The 27,008-nt window shown below is 41.1% G+C and overlaps 1 protein-coding gene across 1 annotated transcript in view; it reads left to right on the top strand.

Moving 5' to 3' along the window:
* Positions 1-25,924, top strand: part of ANKRD34B (ankyrin repeat domain 34B) — an 88,140-nt gene extending 62,216 nt beyond the window's left edge. Inside the window, exon 2 of the mRNA XM_075592287.1 lies at positions 18,000-25,924. Within this exon, the coding sequence (XP_075448402.1) occupies positions 18,035-19,600 (1,566 nt within the window). The 5' untranslated portion in view covers positions 18,000-18,034 and the 3' untranslated portion in view covers positions 19,601-25,924. The remainder of the gene's footprint in view (positions 1-17,999) is intronic.
* The last annotated feature ends 1,084 nt before the right edge of the window (positions 25,925-27,008 follow it).

Raw genomic sequence — 27,008 nt, 5'->3', positions numbered from 1 at the left:
TCATCAATAAAGGCACCGAGTAGCTATGAAACTATCAGTGCCAGACAAATCTCTGACTTAAACATCATCTGAATTAAATATCAAAACGTCACCTCTTAGTTGCACTTTTGAGATTGTAGAAGTATATTTAAACAGTTGCAGAGTTTGTTTCTGCACCTCGATCGCTTTAACATACATTTCCCGCTCGCGCATAAATGTGTCAATTTTCATTTGTTTCCTCATTAATGTCTTTAATCTTTCAATAGACGTCGTAAAATAAAAAAAACAATTGATCAAGGCCCTTTATTTATTATCCAAAGCAAGGATGGTATAAACTGCTAATTGGATAAAAGGGGTTAACATTTCTCATAATTCCAAATAACAAAATACCAGTGCTAGGACATCCACATGACTCCTATTTAATGTACTGATCAGGAGAGGGGGGGGGGGGGGCTGGGGTCGTGGACAAGGAATTAATGATACTGTACATTTACTTCCACTTGCTTGAATGTAAGTTAACTGCACTTTACTTATCATATTGAGTAAAGGCTTTAAAAGAGCAGTCCCACATAGCAGGCAAACAAAAAATGTGTAAACCAGTTTTCAATGTAATTGTTTTCCATGTTTTCTAATTGTTTTCCATAGAATGATTCACACCTTTACAGAGCAATTCACTTTCAATCATTTCTAACTTTGTTTGGAAATTATTGGTATTTCCCCTTTATCTCTTTGGCTAATGATGGCAACATAATTCGTTTTAAACAAACAATAAAGAGTTAAAAAGTCTGGATCAACAATGTACTTTTATATACAACAGCTCATAAATAGCCTTCTTACAAAAGGAATTAGTTTAAAAAAATTATAATAAATGACTCCTAAGTATTTGGTTCCTATGGAGACAATAAAAATAGGATACATACACACACACACACACACACACACACACACGTAGCCAGGTCCCCTCTGGCTCCCCATACATTCGGTTCTCTACTACCTGCGACAGCGTGAGGGCAGTTGCAGGGGTGATCGCGTCACCGGGGGCTCCCAGCGACATCAGCTACAGGGCGCCACCATCTTGTGTGCGTTTGCGCATACGCGGAAGTTTGCGCGCGTGTAGTATAGCCTCAGATGCGATATGGCAGCCATTACAGGGAGTGAGAAGAGGCGCTCCATAGTCAGGGACATCCCCCAGTTCGCACATGCGCAGTTAGCAGCGGCGGCGGCCATTACACAGCGCGCACGAGGCCCCAATGTTAAAGAGAGCCACCAAGGACTACAGTTCCCAGCAGCCTCTGGGGACTGCACTTTCACCCTGGTCACAGGCACCCAGACAGCCAATAAGGCTGACAGATTCTCATGCTGCAAAGTTGCAACAATGGTGTGTGAAGACAGGGATTGTCAGTTAAGAGCTGAGACACAGAGAGGGGAGGCTGTGTTTGTGCAGGGAGGAAAGTAGCCTCCTGCACTAGGCCCCAGCTAGGCCCTACTCACCTCAGCTTGTGGTTACTACAGGGACTTCCCTTAGACTAGGGACAGGGTCCTGTAGAACCTAGACAAGTGAGGGTCCAGCCAGGAACCGTGACTATCCTGGCAATTGCTGTGAAGGTAATACATCCTCTGCGTTAGCAGAGAAAAGAGACATTATAAAGGTGGATCACTCCATGCGGGTGCCACCCACCGTTGAGGCGGAGGCATCTTGGATCATCTCCTGGAGCAAGGGATTCCAAGCAAAGGTCATCTGCGCACCCGGTAGCAGGAGCACCGGGCAGGTATTATCCAAGTCACCAAGTGCACCACCTATACACTTCATCTTAGTGGGCAGCGCTGTTCCACATGTGGGTGGGGTTGTGGGACTCTTGGGACTTTGGGTACAAGGACCTTGGGGATACTGTGTAAGGAGGTTATAGCCCAGTTAGGGGCAAGGTTATAGCTGCCAGCTAGTGGCAGAGGGTGGCATATATATCGTTGTGCATACTGATGATGTTGCACTGTGAAAGTATAATACTCTGTGTTGTGTTGCTATACAATATGATGTGATGTGATGTTATTGTGTTATTTGCTCATTCAGTAAACCTTTTAGCCATAACCCTGGTGTATGTGGTTTCTGGGTGGGTTCCTATGCTAGGCCCATTCTACATTCCTATAGAATCCTACATAGGTGGAGGCGCTGACCGACGAGAACATTCCAGAGATTCACCCCAGGCTCTCACTAGCGGAGGCTCAGGCCTCCTGTGAGCCTGACAGGTATAACGCACCACACCAGGTAACATTAGGTTCCCCGCACACACACACTATATGCGATTGGGAGGGGGGGGGGAATACCCGTTACACACACACACACACAAATACATGCTGCTGCCATTAGTTCATTTTGGTGCTAAAGGGGACTGCCCCTTTAACATTAAACATTATGCTTTACGGTCACACTACTGTGAAACAGTGTGTACACTTCATTCAATTATTCCTTAATCTGTGACTCCTTCCATATATTTCTAGGTATTAAGACATTCATTACCCTACAGTGTTTAACCCCTTCATGGCCCTATTTACCTACGGTGTACGTCAAGAAAAGTGGCACCCAGAACAGAAACACCATCACGTGATAGCTCTGAAGAGCGTTCACGCGATGCAGAAGTGCCGGAGGGGCCGTGGCCACTGAAAGGGTTAAGGATTTGCAACAAATGTGAACATTGTGCCAGATTACATTTTATTTTAAGAGACATAACTATAAACCAGGGGTGTGCACTTTTCCCCGTGCGCACCCCTGCCAGCTCTCCTCGGCGCCTCGTGCCCTGACCCCCCTGCTTGACCCCAGCGTCAAATGATGCACAGGGTCATGTGACATCACGTCGCCATAGTAACGTGATGTCACATGACCAAATGATGCCGGGTTACCAGGACGACGTGTCACTGGAACGGATAGTAAGTGAATAAGAGAGGCCTCGCGCGGTTCCCCGGCATTTAATTTAAATACCTGGGGGGAGAGCGTGGGACCTCTATAACTGCCGCACCTCCCCCCCCAGGAAATCTAGCACCCCCCAGTTTGCGCACCACTGCTATAAACCATTGAGCACTTGGCATCTAAAGTCCTCCACTCTGGCCATGATTAAGCACTACTAGTGAAACGTGCACGTCGGCAGAACTCCTCAGTTAGGTGCAGGCACTGAGCCCTCTGACACAGACGCTGCTATCTATGCTCAACAACAGAGCAGGCAGCGCTGAGCCTCAGCTCCTGCACAGTTCACACTCCTGTATTACCCGATGGTCTAAGGGAGCCTCCTTTTCTAGGGATTATATATATCTATACTAACAAGCTACACAGCAGCTGTAGAGTATACTTACCTGTGCTGTTGCTCACTACCATTCACTGTTACAGCAGAGTAGCTCTATTCAGGGCTGTTAATGTACTGTTCATGTTCTACACTTGCTGAGCTGAATTGTTTTTACACTTATAAACCAACTACTCTGCACAGTAACTCCCATACAGGGATTTCCAGGTATAGCAATCAGTATACACATGGTGCTCTATATCAGAGATTATGTTTATTTCAATCGACTGATTAAGTCAGTTCACAATCTTATATGGTTAAATAGCACACCCTTTGGGTCTGGGGCAGATTATATAGCAACTGCCACCATTAGTCTATACGGTGCTCTATATCACCTACTGCAGTTAGCAACAGGTTTTAGAAGTGCAGCACACTTTATTATAACTACACTGTGCAATATCAGCTAGAGCTAGAGGTCTTAACAATATGACCTAGAGCTATAGCTGTTGTGTATCCTTGGGGCAGTAATTTACACTGTTCATTTAACCCTAAGGCAACATAGGTGCATTATCTTATCAAGATTTAAATGACACTCTATTGCTAACTACAGGCTGTGCAATCAACCCACCATTAGCAGTGTCATTTCAATACTAATGCACCAATGCACTACATGTATATAATTGGCATTCCATATAAGAATAGTATTTATAATCCCTCAATTTAGCTTTCCCCCAGGCTTCCCTAATTAAGATGGCTGGGGGCTAGTGTACTCAAGCAACACTTCAATAACAACTACCTACCTGGGGACTATCATATCCCTTAGGTAATTAAGCGTAGTGATACAGAGTTTAATCCTATTTTAATCCCCATTGTTTTACTATGTTTCTAATAAAGTTTAGTTTTAAATTTACACCATCATCTCAACACAGTGTATGAGTGCTCTACTGGGGTTCTTTCCTCCATTGTTTATCATTCTTTTATTGCCCCATCAGCACCTACAGTACACCCATCATTATTAATTCACTATTGCAAGCAGTAGCGGGGGTTTCTCTATAGTTTATTAGTCCTATTCTTTATTAAGCCTCATACCATTTTCTTCTCTACCAACAGCAATAACCTGCTTTCTCTTCCAGAGATATAAAGATAGGCCGTAGCAATTGGAACATAGATTTACGTACAAACAACTCGAGCAGTTTTGTGCCTCCTGAGGGGCTGCCGCTAAGTTATTACTTATAGTGAGTTATTCATTAAATTGAGATAGTGCCGATCAGGAAACTATGGAAAGTCAACGGCAGTTTCCGTGTGATATTGCCCCAATCTGCACTATCACAGTTTGTTTTATGACCCCCTCAGGACTTGATCCACAAAGCTCTGTTAGATCAGGAGTCATAACATGATCTACCCAATTTGTCTTTACTGCCCGGTCTCGCCGTACGCTGCTCTTTTTCATTGCCCTTTTCTTGTGAAAGCGGTTGACATCAGAGATCATAAAGCTCTTGCGTTTACGGTTTTAAAGACGTTTGGATTCTTACAAACACTAATGCCTTTGCTGTAACATAAATACTTTGCTATCCACCTTCTCCATTACATCGAATGCCCTTACTCTGACTCATCCATAACTCCATTCTCACCGAAGGCCTCATTCAATACGTTTTGTTAAGTCCCCTGAAAATCCACACAGCCCACAATACAGCACATATTTTCCCTCAGTGCTACCACCATACGCACAATGCCAAAGGATGCAAAGGAACCAGGTGTCTAATACTAATTAAAACATTAAAAACACTGCTCAGATTTTATTAAAACAGATGCTTTGATTATAGTCGAGCAACATTGAATAGAAAAAAAGGGGGGGGGATTATTTTAATGACACAGGCATCCATTCTCTTTATTTTTAAGATGGAATCACATTTTTAGTGTAATTAAATAATGTACTGTAGTCACTTGGTCTGCCATATTTTTTCGGTTACATGAAACGCTGTGGCTGTCTGCATTTGTTTTTCTTCCATGATATCACATGATCTGAGGCCGCCCGGGTCAGCAATGGCAGAAGTGAAGCTAGAACTGGAATAAAGGTTAAAGAAAACGAACATAGAATTTGACGGCAAATAAGAACAACTTGGCCCACCTAATCTGCCCATTTCCCTGTCGGTTGCAAACCCTTACACTCTATTACATCCTTGCCTTTCTTTCGTCTTTAGGATGGGCTTTTGTCAATCGCAAACATTATTTCACTTTAGATTCTATTTAAATTGACATATACTGTATCTTTATAGCTACATATATCTTTGTAGCCACGCAAATGCCAACTACTACTGTATGAAATACATTTTTCCAAAATGCACATTCAATTTCCTTATTAAAGCAGCCAATCGTGTGGAATCTTATGTTAAAAAATAAATCAGTTCTGTAGTATTAGATAATACTTACTGTATTTTTTATTATTATTATTCATCTCTTAATGCCTTGTTTAATGAGTTTTAAAGGAGCAATCCAAGTCGGCTAATTTGTTTTTAAAGTTGTGTAACCCCCTGTGTCTGCTATCAGCACAAGACATGGCCCCTTTAAGAATTACATTCCACTTGACCATGTGACTGTGCTTAACCAGTGGAATGACAGTTAGTGACCGTTGGAAAGGGATTACTGAGGGGACTGGGGTGGCAGTTTGTTTTGATATGGTGAGGTTGCTGCAGAACACTCTGCAAGGGCCTGACAGATCCATGGAGTGAGGAGACTGGTGGATTTTGCTGGCAGTACAAAGTACAGTGACACCTCAGGGAGCACCGCAACAGCTAAGAGGAGAAATATCTTGATTTAACAGCCAGAGGAAAGAAAGAGATCCCCCTGCATTGGAACACAGGTTATGCTTTCAAATTAACTGTAAGAAGCAGCAGCTGCATCTATTTGACTCCAGAGCTCCAACGAAAGGTTATTGTACAAATACCCTGTCTGATCAACAGGATATGTGAACTAATATGTTCAAAATGATAGATAAAGTAATATAAAGTTTGTTATAATTCCTTTCAGTTTTGTTGTGTCTAATTACTCCTGCTTCCCACTCTGTACCACCCACTATAAGAGTTGAACCCAAAGTTACAGGACTCAGGCCTTTAACTAGTTTTCAATCCAGATGCATATATTATTACTGAGTCCAACTTTCTTTATTTTGTACACCAACCTCTTGTGTGAAACCGTATCAAAAGCCTTTGCAAAATCTAAGTAGACCACATCAACTGCATTACCCTGGTCTAGATTCCTTCTTACCTCCTCAAAGAAACAAATAAGGTTAGTTTGGCAAGATCTATCTTTCATAAATCCATGCTGAGTATTACTAATAATTTTGTTTTCCATTAGGTATTCCTGAATATTATCCCGTATTAAACCTTCAAGTAGTTTCCCTACTATTGAAGTCAGGCTTACAGGTCTGTAATTTCCCGGTTGTGATTTAGCTCCCTTTTTAAATATAGGCACCACATCTGCTTTACGCCAATCTTGTAGTACTGAGCCTGTGGAAATGGAGTCCTTGAATATTAAATATAATGGTTTTGCTATTACTGAGCTTAACCCCTTGAGAACTCTTGGATGTATGCCATCGGGGCTAGGTGCCTTATTAACTTTAATTTTTTCAAGTCGCTTATGAACTTCTTCCTCAGTTAACCAATTGTTCATTAATATGGAGGGTGTGGCTTCCATATTGTCTATCTGTCTATCTGTGGATATTATATCCTCTAGCTACTATTTTATTTCACCTGGGACCTTGAGTCCATACTGAGGATATTTGTATCTTATAGTTATGCTACTTGTTTTTGCCGTGAGTGCAACTAATAGGGGACTTCAGTGACCTCTGTCACTTTCTTTCATTATATTTCTCTTCCCTGTGCACCAGGCCTTTTCTCTATATATTATTTTTGGATATTATGGTTTCAGCGACGTCCCACTCTCTTGTTTTCTACATACTACTTCTTTTTGACCATATTCGAAACTATAAGGCTTTTAACTGTGTGTCCAAACTTGGCTCCTGGCATTAATCAGTGATTATTAAATGCGGTTCTATTCTAATCACCAAAAAATACACTTGGACTGGTTGGTTTAAAAAAATTAAAATCTGTATAGATACAATTGCATATTTAAGAACTCGGCCCAAGGCCGTGGTTATACTAAAAAACCGCTGGGGGCGTCGGGCAGCACAAAAAACAAAATGCATTGATCCAATTGAGGTAAACATACCTCGAGCGACGTGCGCACCGCCTGGAACTGCAGGGCAGCAGACTGGAGAGGAGACAGAGGAATTTGTTCTTGGGAGGTGACGGCCGCTTCACGTTAGCGATTCAGCCAATGAGTGCGAACCGCTCACGGCCACGCCTCCCTGTCTCCTCTGCCTGCTCAAGATGCTGCTCGGCGGCAGCGTGACGATGACGTCACCGGTTCGTGCTGCCGCACAGTGGCATCTGGTATAATGAAAGCCTAAACCTTTTAGTGGTTAGTAGCTTAAGCTGATGATATTTCTTGTTCTTAGTATAACTGATAAATGTTATTAAATGATATGTAAACCTCGTCACTTAGAATCTTTAAAATGCTGTTCATATTTATATCATAGGCATGTCATTACAAAAATGAATTACTTCAGCATTAATCAGCATTTTCAGGTTATCATTGCATCTTATTTCATATCTGCTTGTCTGTGGTTACTGTGCAGACTGCATGTTAATTTTATTTCCGGAAGTAGAATCCTGTGGGAGAAGGATGTCAGCGGTGCACAGCGCAGTGAAAAAATAGGTAAGGCTGGATTGTGAATGTATAACAATATTTATTCGGCCATAGGTAAGTAAATAAAAAAGGAGATGACCCCACACATATATTTTTCTTTTTCTTATTACTTGTGGGCTAGGTTTAACCCACACATTTGTATTTCTTTGTTTCTTAAACACTCTTATTAATTATATATATATATATATTGATTATTTTGGTTGAGATTACACATTAATTATACTTTAATATTTTCCATGATCTTTATTGTAAGTATTTTTTTATACGTCCTCCTCTGGTAGTTTATGCTTTCTCCATCTTGGGGAAATACCATGGATCGGACACAGGAGTGACGTCACTTGCGGCTCTCTGACCCTATTTAGTTCACTCCAAACAAAGTGATTTTACTCGTTGATAAAGCCCGATTGGGTGAAACATGTTAGAGCCCGTGTGTGGGGTCATCCCCTTTTGTATTACTTACCTATGGCCGAATAAATATTTTTATACATTCACAACCCAGCCTTACCTATTTTTTCACCGTGCTGTGCACCGCTGACATCCTTCCCCACAGGATTCTACTTCCGGTTTGCTATCTTCGTCAGGGCTGCACGCTGATCCGGATCACACTCGTGGAGGCCGTAAGTAGCTTACCTGATATTTATATGCATCATCACCCCAGGAGGATTGGCTATATTTGTGGTTAATAGTGGGTAGGGTCCAGAGCCGGTCTGTTGACATCCTATGGACATCCCGGTTCCCCTTTATTACTTCTCCACTATGCCATTCCTCATTCTACAGCGGTCCAAGTAGCTATACTTGGCATTACATAAACAAACGGCCCCACTCAAAAAACGGAATCAACAAGGTGAATCACACAAAATGGAAAAGTGTGACTGATATATTTATTTATAAAATGTTTTACCAGGAAGTAATACATTGAGAGTTACCCCTTGTTTTCAAGTATGTCCTGGGCATAGAGTTAAGACAAATGGTTACAAATACAGTTACATAAATGAACAGGTATACATTATATACAAGACATTGCATGCGATTTCTCATTGTCAGATCTCTCAATCTAGCCAGCTGTTCATTCTGGGTTAGTTCAAAAATAGACTTTTCTGAGATATTCCTTCATGTATTCACAAAATAAGTGCTTTCATTTATCTTCTGTTCTCCCCTGTATTTCATCCAGTAAAAAAAAGAAGATACGTGTCAGTGAAAAGATTATATAGATTTCAATCTGTAAATACTTCTTAGAACTTTATATAATTTCTATATTCATTATGAGTTTGAATCACTTAGCATCAATTTGTAATATTTATATGCCCTAATTCAGGGGTGTGTAAACTTTTCCCGCTGTGCCCCCCTGCCTGCTTTCCCCCCCTGCTCGCAAACCCCCTCTGTACCTTGTCTTCGGCGTCCTTTGACGCCGCGCAGCCAAAGATAAGGTAAGGAACATTGCAGAGGCCTCATGCAATCCTCCGGCACGTCATTTAAATGCCTTGGGAAAGAGCGCGTGCCCTCTGTAACCACTACACACCCCCCTGGAAAATCTTGCGCCCCCCAGTTTGTGTACCCCTGCCCTAATTCATATTAACTACTGTCAGGGCCACAGACAGATTTCCTGGGGCCCAGGACTAGAGTTATGTCCGGGCCCTCCCCTCCAACCCCCACCCCCCATTTCACACCTCACAAGCCTCCTCCATTTCCCCCCTCTTCCCATGTATTTCTCTCCCCTCCATCTCACTTCCTCTTCCTCAAATTACCCCCTCTTACTCTCCCCCCTCCCGCCTCGCATGTATTTCTCTCCCCTGCGTCTCACTCTTACATCCTCTTTTCCTCACTCCCTCTCTCCTCTCGCTCGCCCCCACCTTCGTCAATTACCCCACTCTCACTCAATCCCCTCCACAAAATAAATACCAAAAAACCCCACTACCCAATACATAGTAAAGACACCCACCACCCCGCCCCCAATACATATTAAAATACCCCCCCAATACATATTAAAAATACCCCCAATACATATTAAATATACCCCACCAATACATATTAAAAATACCCTACCAATACATATTAAATATACCCCCCCAATACATAGTAAAAATACCCCCCAATACATATTAAAAATACCCATCCAGTACTTATTAAAAATACCCCCATTGCATTTTTATTTAAACCACCCCGTAGATATTAAAAATACCCCCACCTCCCAATATATACTAAAAATACCCTTTCCAATATATATTAAAAATACCCCACCCCCCAATACATATTAAAAATACACTAACCCTCCAAAACATATTAAAAATCCACCCCCCCCCCCCACAATACATACATAAAAAAATTAACTTACCTTGGAGATGGTCTGGTCGGGCCCCGGCACTGCAAGTTGGGCCCTACCTCTAGCCAGGCCCGGTCACGGCCGTGCCCCGGTTCTCCCACAGCTGCAGGCCCCTCCCTCACTTTGTCCCTCACTCCAACGTTGGCACGCGATGGGCCTCCGACGTCATCGTACTGGAAGTTAGCTGGGCCTCAGATTCCGGCGCGCGCCGGCATGAGAGGGAGGCCCGGCGTGCACTGACGTTTGAAGCTCGGCATGTGACAGAGTGAGGGAGGACCGCAGCTGTGGGAGAGCCAGGGCCTGGCCGCGACCTGCAGCCATCAGGCCCAGGACACATGTTCCAGCTATCCCCCCTTGTCGGCGGCCCTGACTACTATTGTTTTTGTAGGGAAAAATGTGCAGGTACCCTAGGTTATGTCTAAACTACAATATAAAATACAGCTTTAAATAAAGAAATGGGGTGGGAAAGCACCATTCAGAACAATTTCACTATATGGAGTTTATGTTGTTCCAAAAAATTAGTTTGAACTCATTTCCCTGAGAAAAAATAGCCCTGATGTTAACCGTTTATTCATATTTTTGTCTCCCTAAATGGTGTAACTCTCTTCAGTGACCGCATGACAAGTTGCTATTTTTGAAATCCATAATTAATTGCCAACTGCCGAAGGAGACCGTTTTACTTGTCTTTCCGTTCCAACACTGCAATGATTAATAGTGTACATTACACATGCAACCTATGATACTATGTTGCTTCCAAGTCTCTTTATACAGTACATAGATTCTTTTTTTCTCTTGCAAGAAGTACCATTCCCTATATAACACCTTTTCTCAGGGGTGAAAAAATATAAACTACCTTTCTTTAATGGTCCCCTCTACCAATTTCTATATACAAATTAATAAGGGTTTTCATTTCTGTAGGAGAACTGTATGGACATTTCTTGTGCTCCTGTAAAAACTACTGAAATTACTTGAGCCCAAATTTATATTGTAGAACTTCATGGACTTTTTATGGAAACATAGTTGTGTATCATTTTCTCTACTTGTACTTTTTGTTATATGCAGAGTTTAAGCTTTCATCATTTTTTCGTTTCTCTAACATGAAAAATGCAGTTGCGTGTATGTGCAGGAGAGGTTTTGCCAAGTTTGTGGTGGTCACCTTGAATTTGTGACTTTGATACATCCGGGTTATTTTTGAGAATGAAAAAAAACCCACTGACCTGCACCAAGGTCCACTCCTTACCTGTAGTGTAATATAATGCATTCTAGTCTTCAGGAATATTTTCAGAACTTGGCCACACAATTTCAGCACCTTGGACAAGAACTGAGAACTGTTGCATGAAGTATAGTGCAGTCTTTATGGGTAGTTTTCAAAACTTGCTCAATAGCTGAAACTATGGTGCCAATAATTTACAGTCACTCCTGAACATGAAAAGGTGAATCTTAAGCTTGTTCAAAACAAAAACAGACACGTGTAGTTGTTGTGTAAAAATAGAATTATGCAAATAGGGTACCATTAACTGTCTGTAACATTTTACAAACATTATACACATGCACAATAATTAAAAGAAAAAATGTGCACTGTCAGTTTGGGGGTAAAGGGTCAGGGAAAATCTCAGCAAAAGAACATCATCTATTAAACTAAAATGTAACTTCAGGTTAGAAGTGCAGTTATAGGTCTCCCAATAACCATGATCTCCTTCTGATGTTTCATTTAATGATACAGCACAAGAAGAGGAGATTTATTAAACTGCAGTCCAGACTGCACTGTGTCCTCCAGCACCACAACACTCCGTCCAGCTACTGCTGTATTTCCGAAACACTTGAAAGGTGTTTTGCAGCTGCTGGAAGATACAGTAAGGCTTTGGTCTGGTGTAGAGAAGTTTCTGATGTGACCGTAGGGGCAGCCTGGCCAGCACATTAAAGGCTAGGTCTGGCTGTTTCCCCCTACCTGTCAAGACGAATGCCTATGTTACAGGCTAAAAGACTATCTTATTGCAGCCAAAATAGCTGACCAGTGTGTTTTTGTTTATCCCCCTGTAAAACAGTTTATTTCCAATGTATATGTAATGTAATATAACTAGATGACTCCTCTGTGTGCTGAGCTGGTAATTCACTTAACCAGCCAGCACACAAAGGACTCTGAGCCTGCTATGTAAATGTGGGTGGGGTGAAGTGCTTAGGAAACTGGAGGAGTGGGGAGGGGTGTTAACGTAGGCCTGGTGAACATGCACTTCAAAAGCAGAACCATTGGTCATCTGAGGCTCTGAGACATCTATCTCTGCAGGATGTATCAGATTAAAACTGGAAATGGAGGTCTGGGTCCTAACACCAACCGGCTCAGTTCCCATTGGTCAATTTGAATTTCCCACTCCCCTTAAATCCACCCCTCTGGACTGTCCTAGAGAACTGTCACCGCCCATGGCCCTGATAGGCCCATCACAGGCGAGACCTCTCTATGTGAATGGTCAGCACATAGCAACCATGTTTTGATAGGTCGGCACCCGGCTTTCAATGAATACAGATGGTGGCGGGGAAACTTTGTAAACCCTTGCAGAGTTAGTTAGATTAGATTCAGACTCACAGTCTGGAAGACAGTTGGTGTGTTACTCAGAGGTTTTTGCTGAAGACAAAAAGTTCCAGAATGAGGCTCGGTTGTATAGACAAGCAGAACTTTTAAACTTGCTAGGATGCAACTAGCATCCCTACAGTTCCGTGGTACCCAGAGACTCTCCGCATGTGGAAAAGATCCTTGGTTAACCTATCGAAGTGGAGTACAGAAACTAGCGAGCTAAGATTCCCCCCCCCCATAATCCCCATTTTGTTGAGTGTAACCCTAAAGCTGTGCATTTTTCTCCTGTGTGCTTCGGACAAAATAAATCTGTTTTATTTAACGCCTTCGTTCTGTCTGACGTTTGCGATCCCGTGTAAGATGTCTCGGTCTACCATGACATCCGACATTACATTTCATTCAAGACCATATTTATCTCCAGAATGTGTCTTCCAGACTGCTGCCTTAAGTACACACTTTTAAAGACTTACATTCCTATGAAGCAGCATTAACACCATAGAATTAATGTAAACTAATGAAAATATTTCACCTGATAATTTATTTAACACTATACGGTCATTTATATGATGTTTTAATATGTATTAATGTTAATTAAAATAATAATGCTAATAAAAAATATTGTATGAATATTAATATTGCATTGATAATATTATATTGTACTATTCTTACATTTTGCATACGATGTACAACAGAAGTACAATATTATGTATTATATTTATTTACAAATACATATGAACATATCATAAATCATCAGACTTATATATAAATTATTAGGTATGCATTTCGATTGGTTTACATGAATTGTATGGTGTTTATGTAGCTGTAAGGATCCGTGATCCTCGGTGCGCTCCTCGCTTACACCAACCCACGACCGGGTGTTCCGCTTCTCCTGCCTCCTGCAGCACATCTCGTCTGCCGGCGAATACCAGCATTCCATCTAGGGGCGCGCGCAGACCACACTGCACTAAATGCCGTCCCCGCTGGCCCCACCTCCAGATGACGCCACCTTCACGCAGCGCGCACTCGCACACATGCGCAGAACCTTCCTTGCTCCTTTGCCTATACTACACCTGTTGCTGATTCCTCTGCCTGAGGATTCACATGTGCTCTTTCCAGCAGCCAACCACAGTCCAGCTTACTCAGGAGTATACTTCCTCCTCATTGGACAAATCTCCCGTTATATGCTCAGCTGCCACACTGGCAATTTGGCTGAGCATAAACCATCCTGCTAGCGAAGTGTTCACTGCTGTCTTGCCTACATAGTCTTGTCCTGCTCCTTGTTCCTTGTTCCTGACCTTGGCTACTCTTCCGGACTCCTCTCTTCTGTTCTCCTGACCTCGGCTACGTACGACCATCTGCACCTCTCCAATAATTACCTCGGCAAAGTACCACGGCGATCCGCCTCTCTCCAATCCAGACCGCGGCTAAGTACAACCTACAATCCGCTACTCTCCTTCACCGACCTCAGCAGGTATTTCTGACCATCCAGACCTCTCCTACCTCGACCAATCTACACTCCAGGCACGCCCACGTGGCTGTGGGTTGGTGTTATATCAAATCCCCACCTCGGCCTCGCGGTCACGCCTTGTTTGTGGTGAGCACTCCGTTACAGAAGCTTTAAATCAATCTAGTTTCAAAACTATTGCTTTAAGCAGGCAGCCTGAAAGACGCTGCCAGCAGGTCTCTTACAGATGCAGTGTGGCTAGAAGGCTCCTTTCAGCAAATTAAACTCATATCCTTAAGACACAGTCCATTTTCCATAATACGGGTTAGATGGTGCTTCTTCTAGACCACTTCGGATCTCCTTACATACAGTCGCTTAGTAAATCCTGCCATAAAGTTCTCTTACCATAGTTATTTAAATTACATATAACACCCCTATCTCTCCACCCCCCCCCCACCCCCCCAAGGGAAATTTGCTGGTACTGGGGATATTACGTTGTTGTGGTGCACACCTGCTGGCTCACAGAAGGCTGAGTCTCCGCGATGTTGTAGGGAGCTTGGGGTTTAGGATTTCCTTTGGAGTAGGTGCAGCGCCTCCATCCTACAGGGTTCTGTCATAAGCGGGGGTTTATTCTCATTGGAACTTCCATGGTGTAGATAAATCATTCTGGAGTACCAGTATCAATGCAACAGGTTTATTGCAACTGCATAACAGTAGTTCCATAACACTCCCTCTCTGCAGGTATTCCAAACCATGGGCACCATCCCTTCCCTGGGCAGGACAGGACTAGTCACACTGCACTATACACAGGGTAGACAGAACACTAGAACTCACTCCAGAACTCACATACTTGAAAACGAGAGGTAACTCTCAATGTATTACTTCCTGGTAAAACATTTTATAAATAAATAAATAGAACTCCACTCATTTGCCTGGGAGCCATCTTTTATTTGAGGGGTGTGCCCCGCTCCTAAGCCCCACCAACTGGGCAGGACCACCAGAGAAAGTATAGGCAGCAAAGGCGGTTTCTGTTACTTTGCTCTCGACCTTTCTTTTAGGAAACATGAAGGCAGGCAAAATAGTTAGCAGTCCCCCAGAGAGAGGAAAATGTGTAAAGAAAGAGACACAGGAGACACAAGTGGTAATGAGCACCCCCCAAAAAATGCAGTGACGATGGATTGTATGCATCTGTTAAGTGCATTTTGCTTACGGTGTATTCAATTAATGTTGTGTATATGCATTCTATTATAAGGTGCTGTGTTTGGTTAAATCCTGATTGACTATCAGGTGAAATAATACTGTGCACCTCCAACACAAGTAGGACCCCATTGAAACACGGATCCTATTGGTGACTTAGATTTTTAGGGGAATCAATAGTTCCATCTCACCAATAATGGAGTCACACCTGCAACATACTCACCCCACTTCCTTTTTTTATACCAGCCATATACTTTGATTTGGTTAAGGGAAGTTTAAAGGTACAAATGGATACATATCACTAATTTCTCAAAGAATCCAAAAAAATCTTCCTACAGTAGCATAGGGTTCTAGACCTTTTCTTAAGTTTACCAGAATTGTGCTATCCTAAATTCAACCACATTCTAGTAGTACATCAGTCATTAGTAAGTCAGAACAGTCCACACAATGTCTTTCTGAAAAGTTGGCAGATGCCTTTTTAGGGTTACAACACTCTTCTAACAATAACAAACATTGCTTCACATTATTTTTTTTTAATAATGATGCTTAAAGCATGATTTTGATTAATTCTAAGAAGTAGTTTAGTCTGCAGACCATGACATTTATCAAAATTGTTTGTTCTTGTATAGCGCTGCTAGTTTTTACATAGTGCCTTACAGAGACATTTTGCAGACACAGTCCCTGCCCCGTAGAGCTTACAATCTAGGCTATGTGGAGATAAAGTGACATGCCCAAGGTCACAAGCAGCAGACACCAAGAATTGAACCAGGTTCCCCTGCTTCAAACTCAGTGCCAGTCTGTGTCTTTACTCACTGAGCCACTGTTTCTTATAATCTCAAATATCAGAATGACAAAGAGCACATTCACGTGCAGGGTGATGCAAATTTACAGGTCCTTTTAACTTTCAAGAACTAGAATAAAGAGATATGTTTGTGATTAAAATGACTATTACAATACTGATTATATTTGTGGATTTTAACATATTATTGGTCTTTTCACTTTCCCCTGTCACTATTTTGACATGCTGTAGTACAATATTTCATTAACAATTTCATATTTCATAATATTTGCAGCACAGCTTTTGATAGTGATTCACCTGCATCTCCTGGGTTCACCTGCTATTTGAACACATTGGTCTCCTGTCTTTCCCCAAGTCACTGCTTTGTCAGGTCCCAACACAATTCTCCTATTTTGCGATATCACCATCTGTTATTTCACTTTGCATGTATTACATGTGTCTCTATTCTCCCAAGTCATTTTTGGCTTAACAAACTATATCCGGCAGCACAAAGATCATCAAAACGGGTGAAAATACTGTTTATTTTTGGTTGCAGCTTCAGAACGCTTTCAAAACAGCTTGTAGGAGGAATGGGCACAAATCCCGTTTTTTTAAACAGTCTGTGTGTATACATTTTATGTTCATTTGGAATTATTTATACATTTTTTGCATTTCTAATTAGACTTATTTGCATTCCACTTTCCTTGCTTGTATTTATATACATAACGATATGAGAGTAAATCCTTGATTTTTCATCTATTTAAAACATAAATAAAAAAATGGTGAATTAAATCCTACTTTATGTGAACAGTTTTCATACAAGTTAAATGCTAGATGGATATAAAGCTGGGGGATGAGGGCGGGTGGAATTGATTAGTGAATATTGAAATGCTCTTTTCATACAGTAAACACTTAAGCGAAATGTCGTCATTCAAGGCTAAATTGTTCATCATAGAAGCAGGTAACCAATGGCAGAGGAGTCAACACAAATATTTCCTATACAGTACATTAACAATGATAATACTGCAATATAAGCCTTTTACATCTGAAGTGTTGGATGAACCAGCAGTAGAGCTAGCATAAAGTGAGAAATTATTACAGACAGCCCTGTAATACAGGTGGAACTCAAGCTTTAGACTATTGCAATAGAGTAGATTTTAGGGACCTCAATAGATCTCACATCATTCTTACGATGAAGTGCTTATTGTTATTTATTTGTACAAATTATATAATTAACATCTCACTAGATATTGCCGAAATCATAGGTAATGATGAGGCATAGACCTCTAATATTTTATGACTCCATTACAATTCATAAGCATACGATTAATATCTCTACTTTTGGTTTATTTGTTGACAAGGAGGGAATAGATTAACCATTCAGGCACTTGCCCCCAAATAATTCCAGACATATAATATGTAACCCGATAACATGAAGCCAAACCCTTACTTTTATAGCTGAACCAGAGACTCTGCTTGTTTTCTACCATCATTAAAAATACATATACATTATATCATCGTTATTACAGAACAGCTCTTACAGGGCTCTCAAAACAGACACGAAGACTGCTTAGCTAACACGGCCTTGTATCTCTAGAAATGATGAGACGAGATTGTGTGATGGCATCACTAACCCATGTATCTAATATACTGTTTTTTCTTTTAATTTTCAATAGGTCCTGTTTACTAATCTTAAAAACTACCAGTGACCATGGATGAAGCAGTGGACGTGACAACGGAAGGTAACTCTCTCATTAAAGCAGTTTATCAAAGCAGACTGCGTCTTACAAGATTGTTGTTGGAAGGTGGAGCCTACATCAATGAGAGCAATGATCGCGGAGAAACCCCACTAATGATCGCTTGCAAAACCAAGCATGTAGACCACCAAAGCGTCAGCAAAGTCAAAATGATCAAATACCTACTGGAGAACAATGCAGATCCTAATATCCAAGACAAATTTGGGAAAACAGCCTTGATGTACGCGTGCTTGGAGAACACCGGTGCAGAGGTGGTTTCTTTACTTCTGGAAAGCGGAGCTGACCCCAGTCTACAGGACCACACGGGGTTCTCTGCACTGGTGTATGCTGTGAACTCAGAGGAAAAAGAGACTCTTAAGATTCTACTCAATGCCTGCAAGGCAAAGGGCAAAGAAGTTATAATCATTACAACAGATAAGTCTCCATCGGGAAGGCAAACCACAAGACAGTACCTAAATGTCCCACCATCCCCAGGCATAGAAGGATGCCATTCCCCCAGCCCTTGTACCTCGCCCTCTGAAATTGAGCTAAACACATCTCCTACTCAAAGTTCAAATGCCTTTGAAACTGAACTTTTTAGCTTTAAAGAGGCCGATTCTTCTGGTGGATTCAAGGGTTCATCTGAGCCAGGCTCTCCCACTAGGAAGCCACATTTAATGCATGTTGGAGCAAAGCTACCACTATTGCAGAGATTGCACTCTGAGCCCTGGTTGAGGATACCACCTTCTCTGCTCCACCAACACAAAGTGTCCTCTCTGCAGGAGGAACTGCAGGACATCACCCCAGAGGAAGAGCTGTCTCTTAAAATGAATGGCTTGGCATTTTCCAAGCGCTACTTCACTCGACACCAGAGCATTGATGTGAAAGATCCTGCTTATCTCTTAAAAACATTTGACCAAGCAGGCCCCAGAAAGCTGTCGTATGATGAAATCCATTCTCTATCACTTTATAATGAAGGGAATCCTAACAAGTCTGAAATCCCAGTGGACCAAGACCCCGACTCAATGCACTCAATGTCAGTTTCGAGCCTGAGAAGTATAGTTCAGAGAAGAAATTTAGGTGCAAATCACTACAGCTCTGACTCCCAGCTCACAACTTGCCTGGTTCCTGTTGTAACAGAGGACAGCAAATCTCTTCTGGAAAAGAAGAAAATGTTTTCCCCGCCATCTCTGCTATCAGGCTCTAGAGAGTCTTTGGAGAGTGTATCTATGACACCCTTAAGCAGAAGAAACCATGCCATTTTAGAGAGACGAGGGTCGGGAGCATTGCTTTTAGATCATATTGCTCAGACCAGACCAGGTTTCCTTCCACCTTTGAATGTGAACCCTTATCCGCCTATTCCAGATATAAGTGGCCACAGTAAAATGGGTAATGTTATTTCTACAGGGACAAAGCCACTTATACCCACAGCACCTCTCTTTCCAAAGGAATCAAAAAGCAAGAAAATGCTGCTTCGGAGGCATTCAATGCACACAGAGCAGATTAAGCAACTAGTAAATTTCGAAGAAATTCTTGGCTGATGCATGCAGACAAAATATACTTTCTGAAATGAATGTCTTACATGGTCTCTCTCCAGATTCCACCTGGCGCACAAATACTCAAGACCTTTTCTGTAAGGAAAACAGATATGTTCCGCTTATGCTGGATACATTACTCAAGTAACCAAGTGCTTGTTATTTAGCCGTAATTACAGTTGTTCTCCAATATAAATACATTGCTACATTTGAAGTTTTCATTAGCTTACCAGGCCACAAAGAATGTTTGGGAAATACAGTATGAAGTTGCAAATGTCTCAGAGACTACTGCCAATGACTTAAAGAGTCTGTGCAAGGTACAGAAAGCAACTGCGCGGCAACTGGGAAGGACATTAAGGAAGTGCTCTTTCTTGTCACTGGGATGTCTATAAATCTTATTTTACTCCTCTTTTAAGGCGAACAACAATATGGATAATGCCCATTATTGCACTTACTGTTACATACAGAAACTCCACTTGTGTTGAGATGTTTAACAGATGATTTTATGCTGTTGAGCCTTTAATGAGTGCAGTCCATGTACATGAATTTCCCGTGCATATTTCCTCATAGGACAGATAGACATTTCGTTTTGTTGGCTATGGCAATGCGATATCTTATCGGTACCGCTTGCTAGTTAGTATACTTGCTCACATTACTTTACATTCTACATTCGAGCGAGTTGCTTGGTGGGGAAAAAAAGGCTGTGCTACCAACATCTGGAAAGAACACACGAATGTATTGATAATTAGCTAAGATATTGAAGCACAGAGACAAGAGTAGCGTTACATGTTACTCTTTCAAAGACATTTGTAGTTAAAAGTGGTGTATACATGGACACGTCATATTTCTGCTACCTAATCTAATCTTAAAGTACTGCTATAGTTTATCATCTTACAGGATATCTTTAAACGGTTTTACTGTTGCTATTAGTAAATCAGGAAGGTGGAAATGATTGATTAGACAACAGGTTTATTTAAAAGCTCGTACCTTTTTGTCTTTGTAGAAGTGGAGAATGAAGCATTTGATGCCCACAAAGGGTAGATTCTTTAGATCTCAAAATGCGACTGTGCCTTGACCTCAGTTTACAGAGGTAGAAGTGGGTCTGGTTTATGGCTGATAGAAGCATGAGGGAGGTGGGCAAGTGGGTATTGTCCTATATTTGTTGCACTGTAAGTGCTGCATGAAGTCAAGTCAAAGGGAGAAGGACAGTAATAGAAGTATTGTCCTACAGTGTGGTAATATAAGGGCTCTTTATTGGTATGGTATCAGAGACACACACAGCACGTGTGGATGGCATGATGATACATTGCTGTGGACATTGTCAAACTATGGCAGAGCTCTTTTATGGGACAGACAACTTCACTGCTGGAGAGACCTACAAAGTATTATTGCTTTTATGTACATTATTAGCCTTTTTAGCTGCATAGGCAGCAATGGCAATTAAACCAAAGAGTGTTAGACTGGTCGGACTATATATATATTTATTTATTTTTAATACCCAATGTGAGATGAGTAAAAACTACAGAATGAGTAGAAAATGAAATAAATAATGTACATGCAGAAATAATCACAGCTGACTTTGCTCAGAAAAACAAAAGTTAGAGCGGTTTAAATAGTTTGCCTCTGTGCACAGAAATAATCATTTAAAATGAAAGTGTTTGTTTTTTTTCACCCCCATGGTATTGTGGGTTGTGCACGCTTGTAAAATGAGTTGATCACATTGATTTTTATTCTGCAAAGACAACTCAGAAACTGATAAGGTAGTAGTGTAAAATATGCTCTCCCTCCAGGCAGGGAACAAAATAAAGGCTTAACCACAGATGTTCTTCAGTGCCCTGCTCTGCACACATCGCTGGTATTGAGGGGTTAGGGCAAATGAAACCTCTTTTCTTGTAAGATTAGTTTGGTTTCCTATTTGTCTCTTTCAGCCGTTTAATGATGCTTATGCCATGTGAATAGCATTGTCACTTTAATATAATTTACACAGGTCACATGCTGCCATAAAGCAGAACTGCTGTGCTAAGCCCATACAAATGTAATATTGGGACCTTGATGATCACATGTGATGACAACTTTTAGATGAAGCGCGTGAGCGCAATATTAACTTTATTTAATGTATTTATTAATATTATTTTGTAAATAGTAAAAATGATCTGTACACTGTACACTGGTGGACAAAATGAAGAATAGCTGCTTCTAAAACAGTTGTTTCCTGTTTGTTGACAGGTACTTGAAAAATTTAAGGGAAGATGTTCTTCCACAGACTTTTCTGTCTGTACATTTCATAGGAAAGTCTTTGATGCTCTCTTGGATGTGAACAAAATGTAATTTTAGTGTATGGTAAGCTGCATAATCAAACAAGATGATTACATTATGATAGAAGCTATATGGGGAAAAAAAGAAAATCTAGTAGTTATATGTATTAATGTGAGGTTATATTTTTATGTAAAATTATATTTATTGAGATATGGGATACATTTGTATAATTGCTGAATAATTGTATTAAAAAATATAGGTCTAGCCTTATCCAGTCATTCTGAGTCACTGGCTTGTGCTGGGTCATAATAGATTGTGAATACAAGGAGTTTCACCTTGCACAATTATTGTTATATTTCTAGTGCTTCATGTAAAGCAAATCAAGTGTTCTTTTACCATCAGGTTAGTAGACAGTGCTAAGCCTTAGCACACACTGGGGGAGATGTATCACTATAAAGGAAGTGCGCATAGAAGTTTGTTTTGACGCCTTGCTCCATTTGTCTTCTTACGTTTGCACCAAATGTACTTTAAGAACGTGTTTCTTACATTAAATGCAGATTGTTAGCCAGATAAGTTTGCGCCACCTCAGACCATGTGGATTTCTTTTAAACAAATACAAAATAAAAAGTGATGGCCGGAGGCGCAGAATATGCTGTAATAATCTCATTTCAATCGGTGTATCCCGTAACTCTCTCTTCTGCTACGGACACTCCCCAGATCGCAAGCTGAGGCACCGCGCGCAAAACTCGGAACAAATTTCTTGATACATCTACACAGAGAGATGCAGCAGGAAAGAACGCATATTCTAGTTAAAACAACGCTGCTGCCCGCCAGTACTATATCATAATGACTCGAGGCAAAACGGCCTTTCATAAGGACATTTCTCATCAAAGCATTAAACAGTATCTATGCTTTATAAGCACATTGTGAATCATCTGTTTGAGTACAGATGTGCTAAACTCTAGTGGAACTGGGTTTTCATCTTTTGGTGCAGTTTAACACCTTTCCTTCCAATGTTTTAGTCCTATTTTGGACTGTATACTCTATGCCCCTCTGGAATGTAAAGGTAGAATAAAAGATACAGCCCCCCCCCCCCCCCCATCCACCCTCTAAACAAAACCAACTACATTGAGCTTGAATACTGATGTAATGTGAATATTAGACATTTGCAGTCCAGTTGTTTTTATTTGAGCATTATAGGGTTACGTGGGAATTCAAAGATATCATTACATGAATTCTTCACGTCGGTTTCTGTCGTGACAACATGGCTAAAAGCTGCATTAATAGCTGTTCTGTTACTGAAGGTATGATTATTATTTTTTAGTTTGAATAAGTGAAGGAGTGGTACAGTATTTGCTATTGTTTTGCTACATCTCTATTACTTCGTTAATAAAAGGAGTTTTCAATTTGATAGCAATAGATCACAGAAATCGGTGGAAAGCAGTGTCGGCTCCTAACACATTTACAGATTACTATAGTTTTCCCTATAGTGGTTCTCATTTAAATATTAAAGAGATGGAGTATTTTGATGCACAAATCTCACCAGAGAACATTTCTGCATAAGAAATGGGGCAGACCTGAAAATAAAATAACATTTCCATAAAGACATGGGGGATTTTCTTCATATACACGAAAATCAAGAGGATATCTGTATAGGGCCCTGGTGTACCTATGAAAAATTTGACAATGCCCCTCAAACTCTTCTGCAGTCCTGTGTCATTCTATTAACGTCAGAGTATCAGGACTGAAGACTGATATATATATATATATATATACAAGAGAACAGAGAGCGCACGTCCCATAGTGTAAAAAAGTACATTTAATATTAAAAAAGGACAAGGGGATTAAGGACACTCACAAAAGTAATAGACATTCAAGCAGTTATAATCACCACCAGACGGGTAACAACGTCCTGGATCACACCAAACGGATCGATATCCACTCCGGTTCACTTTCAGCAGCTTCTAATGGACAAATAGCCGTATCTCTGCTTGTAGTGCGATTTCCAAGTGTCACAGCCTCAATTCAGCTCCAAGCGCGCTTCGGCCGTAAAGCGCGCCCTTGCGTGATGACGTAATGTCGTAATTACGTACCCTGACGCGTTTCATCACACTGCAGTGACTTTTTCAAAGGGGATAGTAACACAGTGGAGGACTCGATCTATATTTACACCCACATGAAGGGATTAGTTAATAGGAGCAGCCAGAGGCCAATCACCAGTGCCCACATAGATAAACCAGGATACTGAAGAGAAAAAGTCACCGCAGTGTGACGAAACGCGTCAGGGTACGTAATTACGACATTAAAACAAATCACAGCGCCGTTTTCGTGTGCCCTGCTGTACTCCACGCAGCATGAACGCGGCCAATCGCCCCAGGCACCCGCGCTTATCGCGATTGCTTTGTTTGAATTTCATGGATTCTGTATCTTTGGGTGCAATTAAATGAATGAATTGTAATGTGTACAGTACTGTGCTACGGTGTCAATTTAAGGTGTTAAAAAACAGAACTCTAAAATGCAATTTTCTGCACTTGCGTCTTAAGGCGGTACGTTGGAAGACATCCCGCGTCATGACATGGGTATTCCGATGTGCACAACTCGTGCAGTGTTCGAATAACGGCCGCTGCAGCTGTATATAATTGATTTATGCATTTTCAGTTGCATTGTGCATTCAGTTGCATTGATACTACAATGTATCTACAGTAGGAGTCTGCCTAGATTAGCTGCATTTTCACTTCTAACTTTTCTAAGCATTGTATATAGCTCTCAGACATAATAATTGGCTTCCTTTGGAGAGACCAAAATTGTCTATTAAAGGAAAATGAATTAACAACTGTGCAAAAATCTTGAATTTATTTTAATATTTGTATTATGTGCATTGTAAATATGTCATGTATACCTGAAAACCTTTTACTTCAGTGATTTGTTTGTTCAAATTGGGCATTTTGGTTCATGTGGCTATCTGGATCCGATGTATTATACAAGAATGAGCAAATATTTGGCCTAGTCTGAAAACAACTTGCCTGTTCTTTGCTTGGCTCATGTAAAGTATTGTACTATGGAGCTGGATGAACAAGTTTTGTTACCATTAGTAATTTTATTATTAATCCTTTCACTTGCTGAAGCAGCTGAAAACACAATATATTGTAATTACACTGTAATACATTAGCACTGGAGGAGGTAGTCCATGGTTGCTGTTTCGTACATGTTAACTGAAAATTATTTGTGTGTAACTGGGTATTTATAACAGTGTTTTACAACACTGCAATCGCACTCTGTAAATTAGATAGCATCACCGCTATTGTGCACTAAACTATAGTAAATAGTATAGATATAGTATCAAATTATATTGTGGTTATACTGCAGCTATGAATTTTAATGATGAACAGTGACAACTTGAATTTAGTTTTGTAAAGCCAAAAGCCAGTCTTTCTATTTTTCTAGATGTTGTTTTTTTTCTTGTATTGGAAAAATATAACCGTTTTACAGCCACATAAAACACAGAAAGATAAATATGCCTCAGCTGGGACCAGAACCCACCCCCCGTGACTGCTGTTCCTGTCATGCTGGTTGCTTAGCCACTAAAGCTAAGAATGCACAAGGCTCCATCTCTAATATATACAGTAACTGGTGAAGAGCACAATATTCCAAACAAATAAACAACAGTGCAGAAAATGAAATAAGGATCTCCACTTTCTCAGTGAAAAGAGCTCTGGTACATGTTGGTTCAAGTCCTAGCAGAATTACTTTTTTCTCTCTGTTCCACTTAAACGTATGACATAAATATATATAGCACATCCCTACTTACTGAAATAACTCTTTGTTTGATTGAAATTAGGTAGTTATTTTTTAAACTGGGCACTAATTTTCTGTTATCTCTCATATATAATATATATAAATATCTTGGGTACGTTTCCGAACAAAGGTTCAGCTGTTATTGGGGTTGCTAAGCAACAGACGGAATTCAAGTAGAGGAACAAGGGGGGGAGGAGATAGAGAGAAAGCCGGGAGGAGAGACAGAGACAAGGAAAGGAGGACGACGAGGAGGAGGAGGGAATGGAGGGCAGTGTGCACATGGGGCATGGGGGAGTGCAAAGAGAGGGGAGGGGACAGCAACGTGAGTAGGAGGAGGAAACAGAGAGACAGCAAGGAGAGGAGGAGACATGCGATGGAGTAGGAGAGGAGGGAGTAGTGTGCACAGAGAGGAGCAGACACACTGCACGTCTTCCCACTACGTGTTAGTTGTATTATTTGTTATTTACAGACAACGAGTATTCTAAAGCTTGCCTTAAACTAGCCCGGTTACATGCTGGGTGTAACCTGGCTAGTTTAAGGCAAGTTTAAGGCATTTCTGCATTGACTAATGACCCATCGGATTAACACAGCAGGGGTCCCTGGCAGTCCCATTCAGCTTGAATGGGACTGCCAGTGACCCCCGCTGTTAATCTGATGGGCCATTAGTCAATGCAGAAATGCCTTAAACTTGCCTTAAACTAGACCCAGCATGTACCTGGGTCTTTTCGGCGATTTGCCACTGGTTTGTGTTAGAATAACCGTTGGCACTACAGTATATGATTGTCATGTGTATTACTGCCGTGAAGCGCTATGTACATTAATGGCGCAATATCAATAAAGACATACATACAGTAAGGCAGGGAGTGCAAAGAGACGGGAGGAGAGAGTGCAAAGAGGAGCAGGGCATGATGGAGGAGAGAGTAAGGTGGGGAAGAGGGGACAAGAGCCAGAAAGGCATTACCGGGAAGGGTGAAAACAAAGAGTAATGTTTAATTAATATCCTTTAAGATCTGCTAGATTGGCGTAGTTCTAAATTAAATGTAGTATGAAACTGAAAAAATGTGGACCCTTTTTCTAAATGTCACATTATTATCATGCCTTACAATGGGCAGAGTACCACTTTCTTTTCAATGGCACTTCAACCAATGGTTAAAATGAGATGTTATCCGTGAGCACTGGAGACCACCAAGATCCCATGTTTAGCATGTGGTGTGTATCTATGTTTGGGAAGCACGTATCAGATTAATTCGTAATACCCCGATTTGAGCCAATGCTCTACTATAAAATGTGGCAAGTTATCTCAAAATAGCATCACTCTTTGTGAAAGCCGTCAGTTGGTACTTGGACGAAGCGTAAAACAAGT

Source organism: Ascaphus truei, chromosome 1 (genome assembly GCF_040206685.1).
Source record: "Ascaphus truei isolate aAscTru1 chromosome 1, aAscTru1.hap1, whole genome shotgun sequence".
In the NCBI taxonomy this organism is placed as follows: domain Eukaryota; kingdom Metazoa; phylum Chordata; class Amphibia; order Anura; family Ascaphidae; genus Ascaphus; species Ascaphus truei.
The sequence above is the reverse complement of the archived record's forward strand: the minus strand, read 5'-3'. Positions and strand labels throughout refer to the sequence as shown.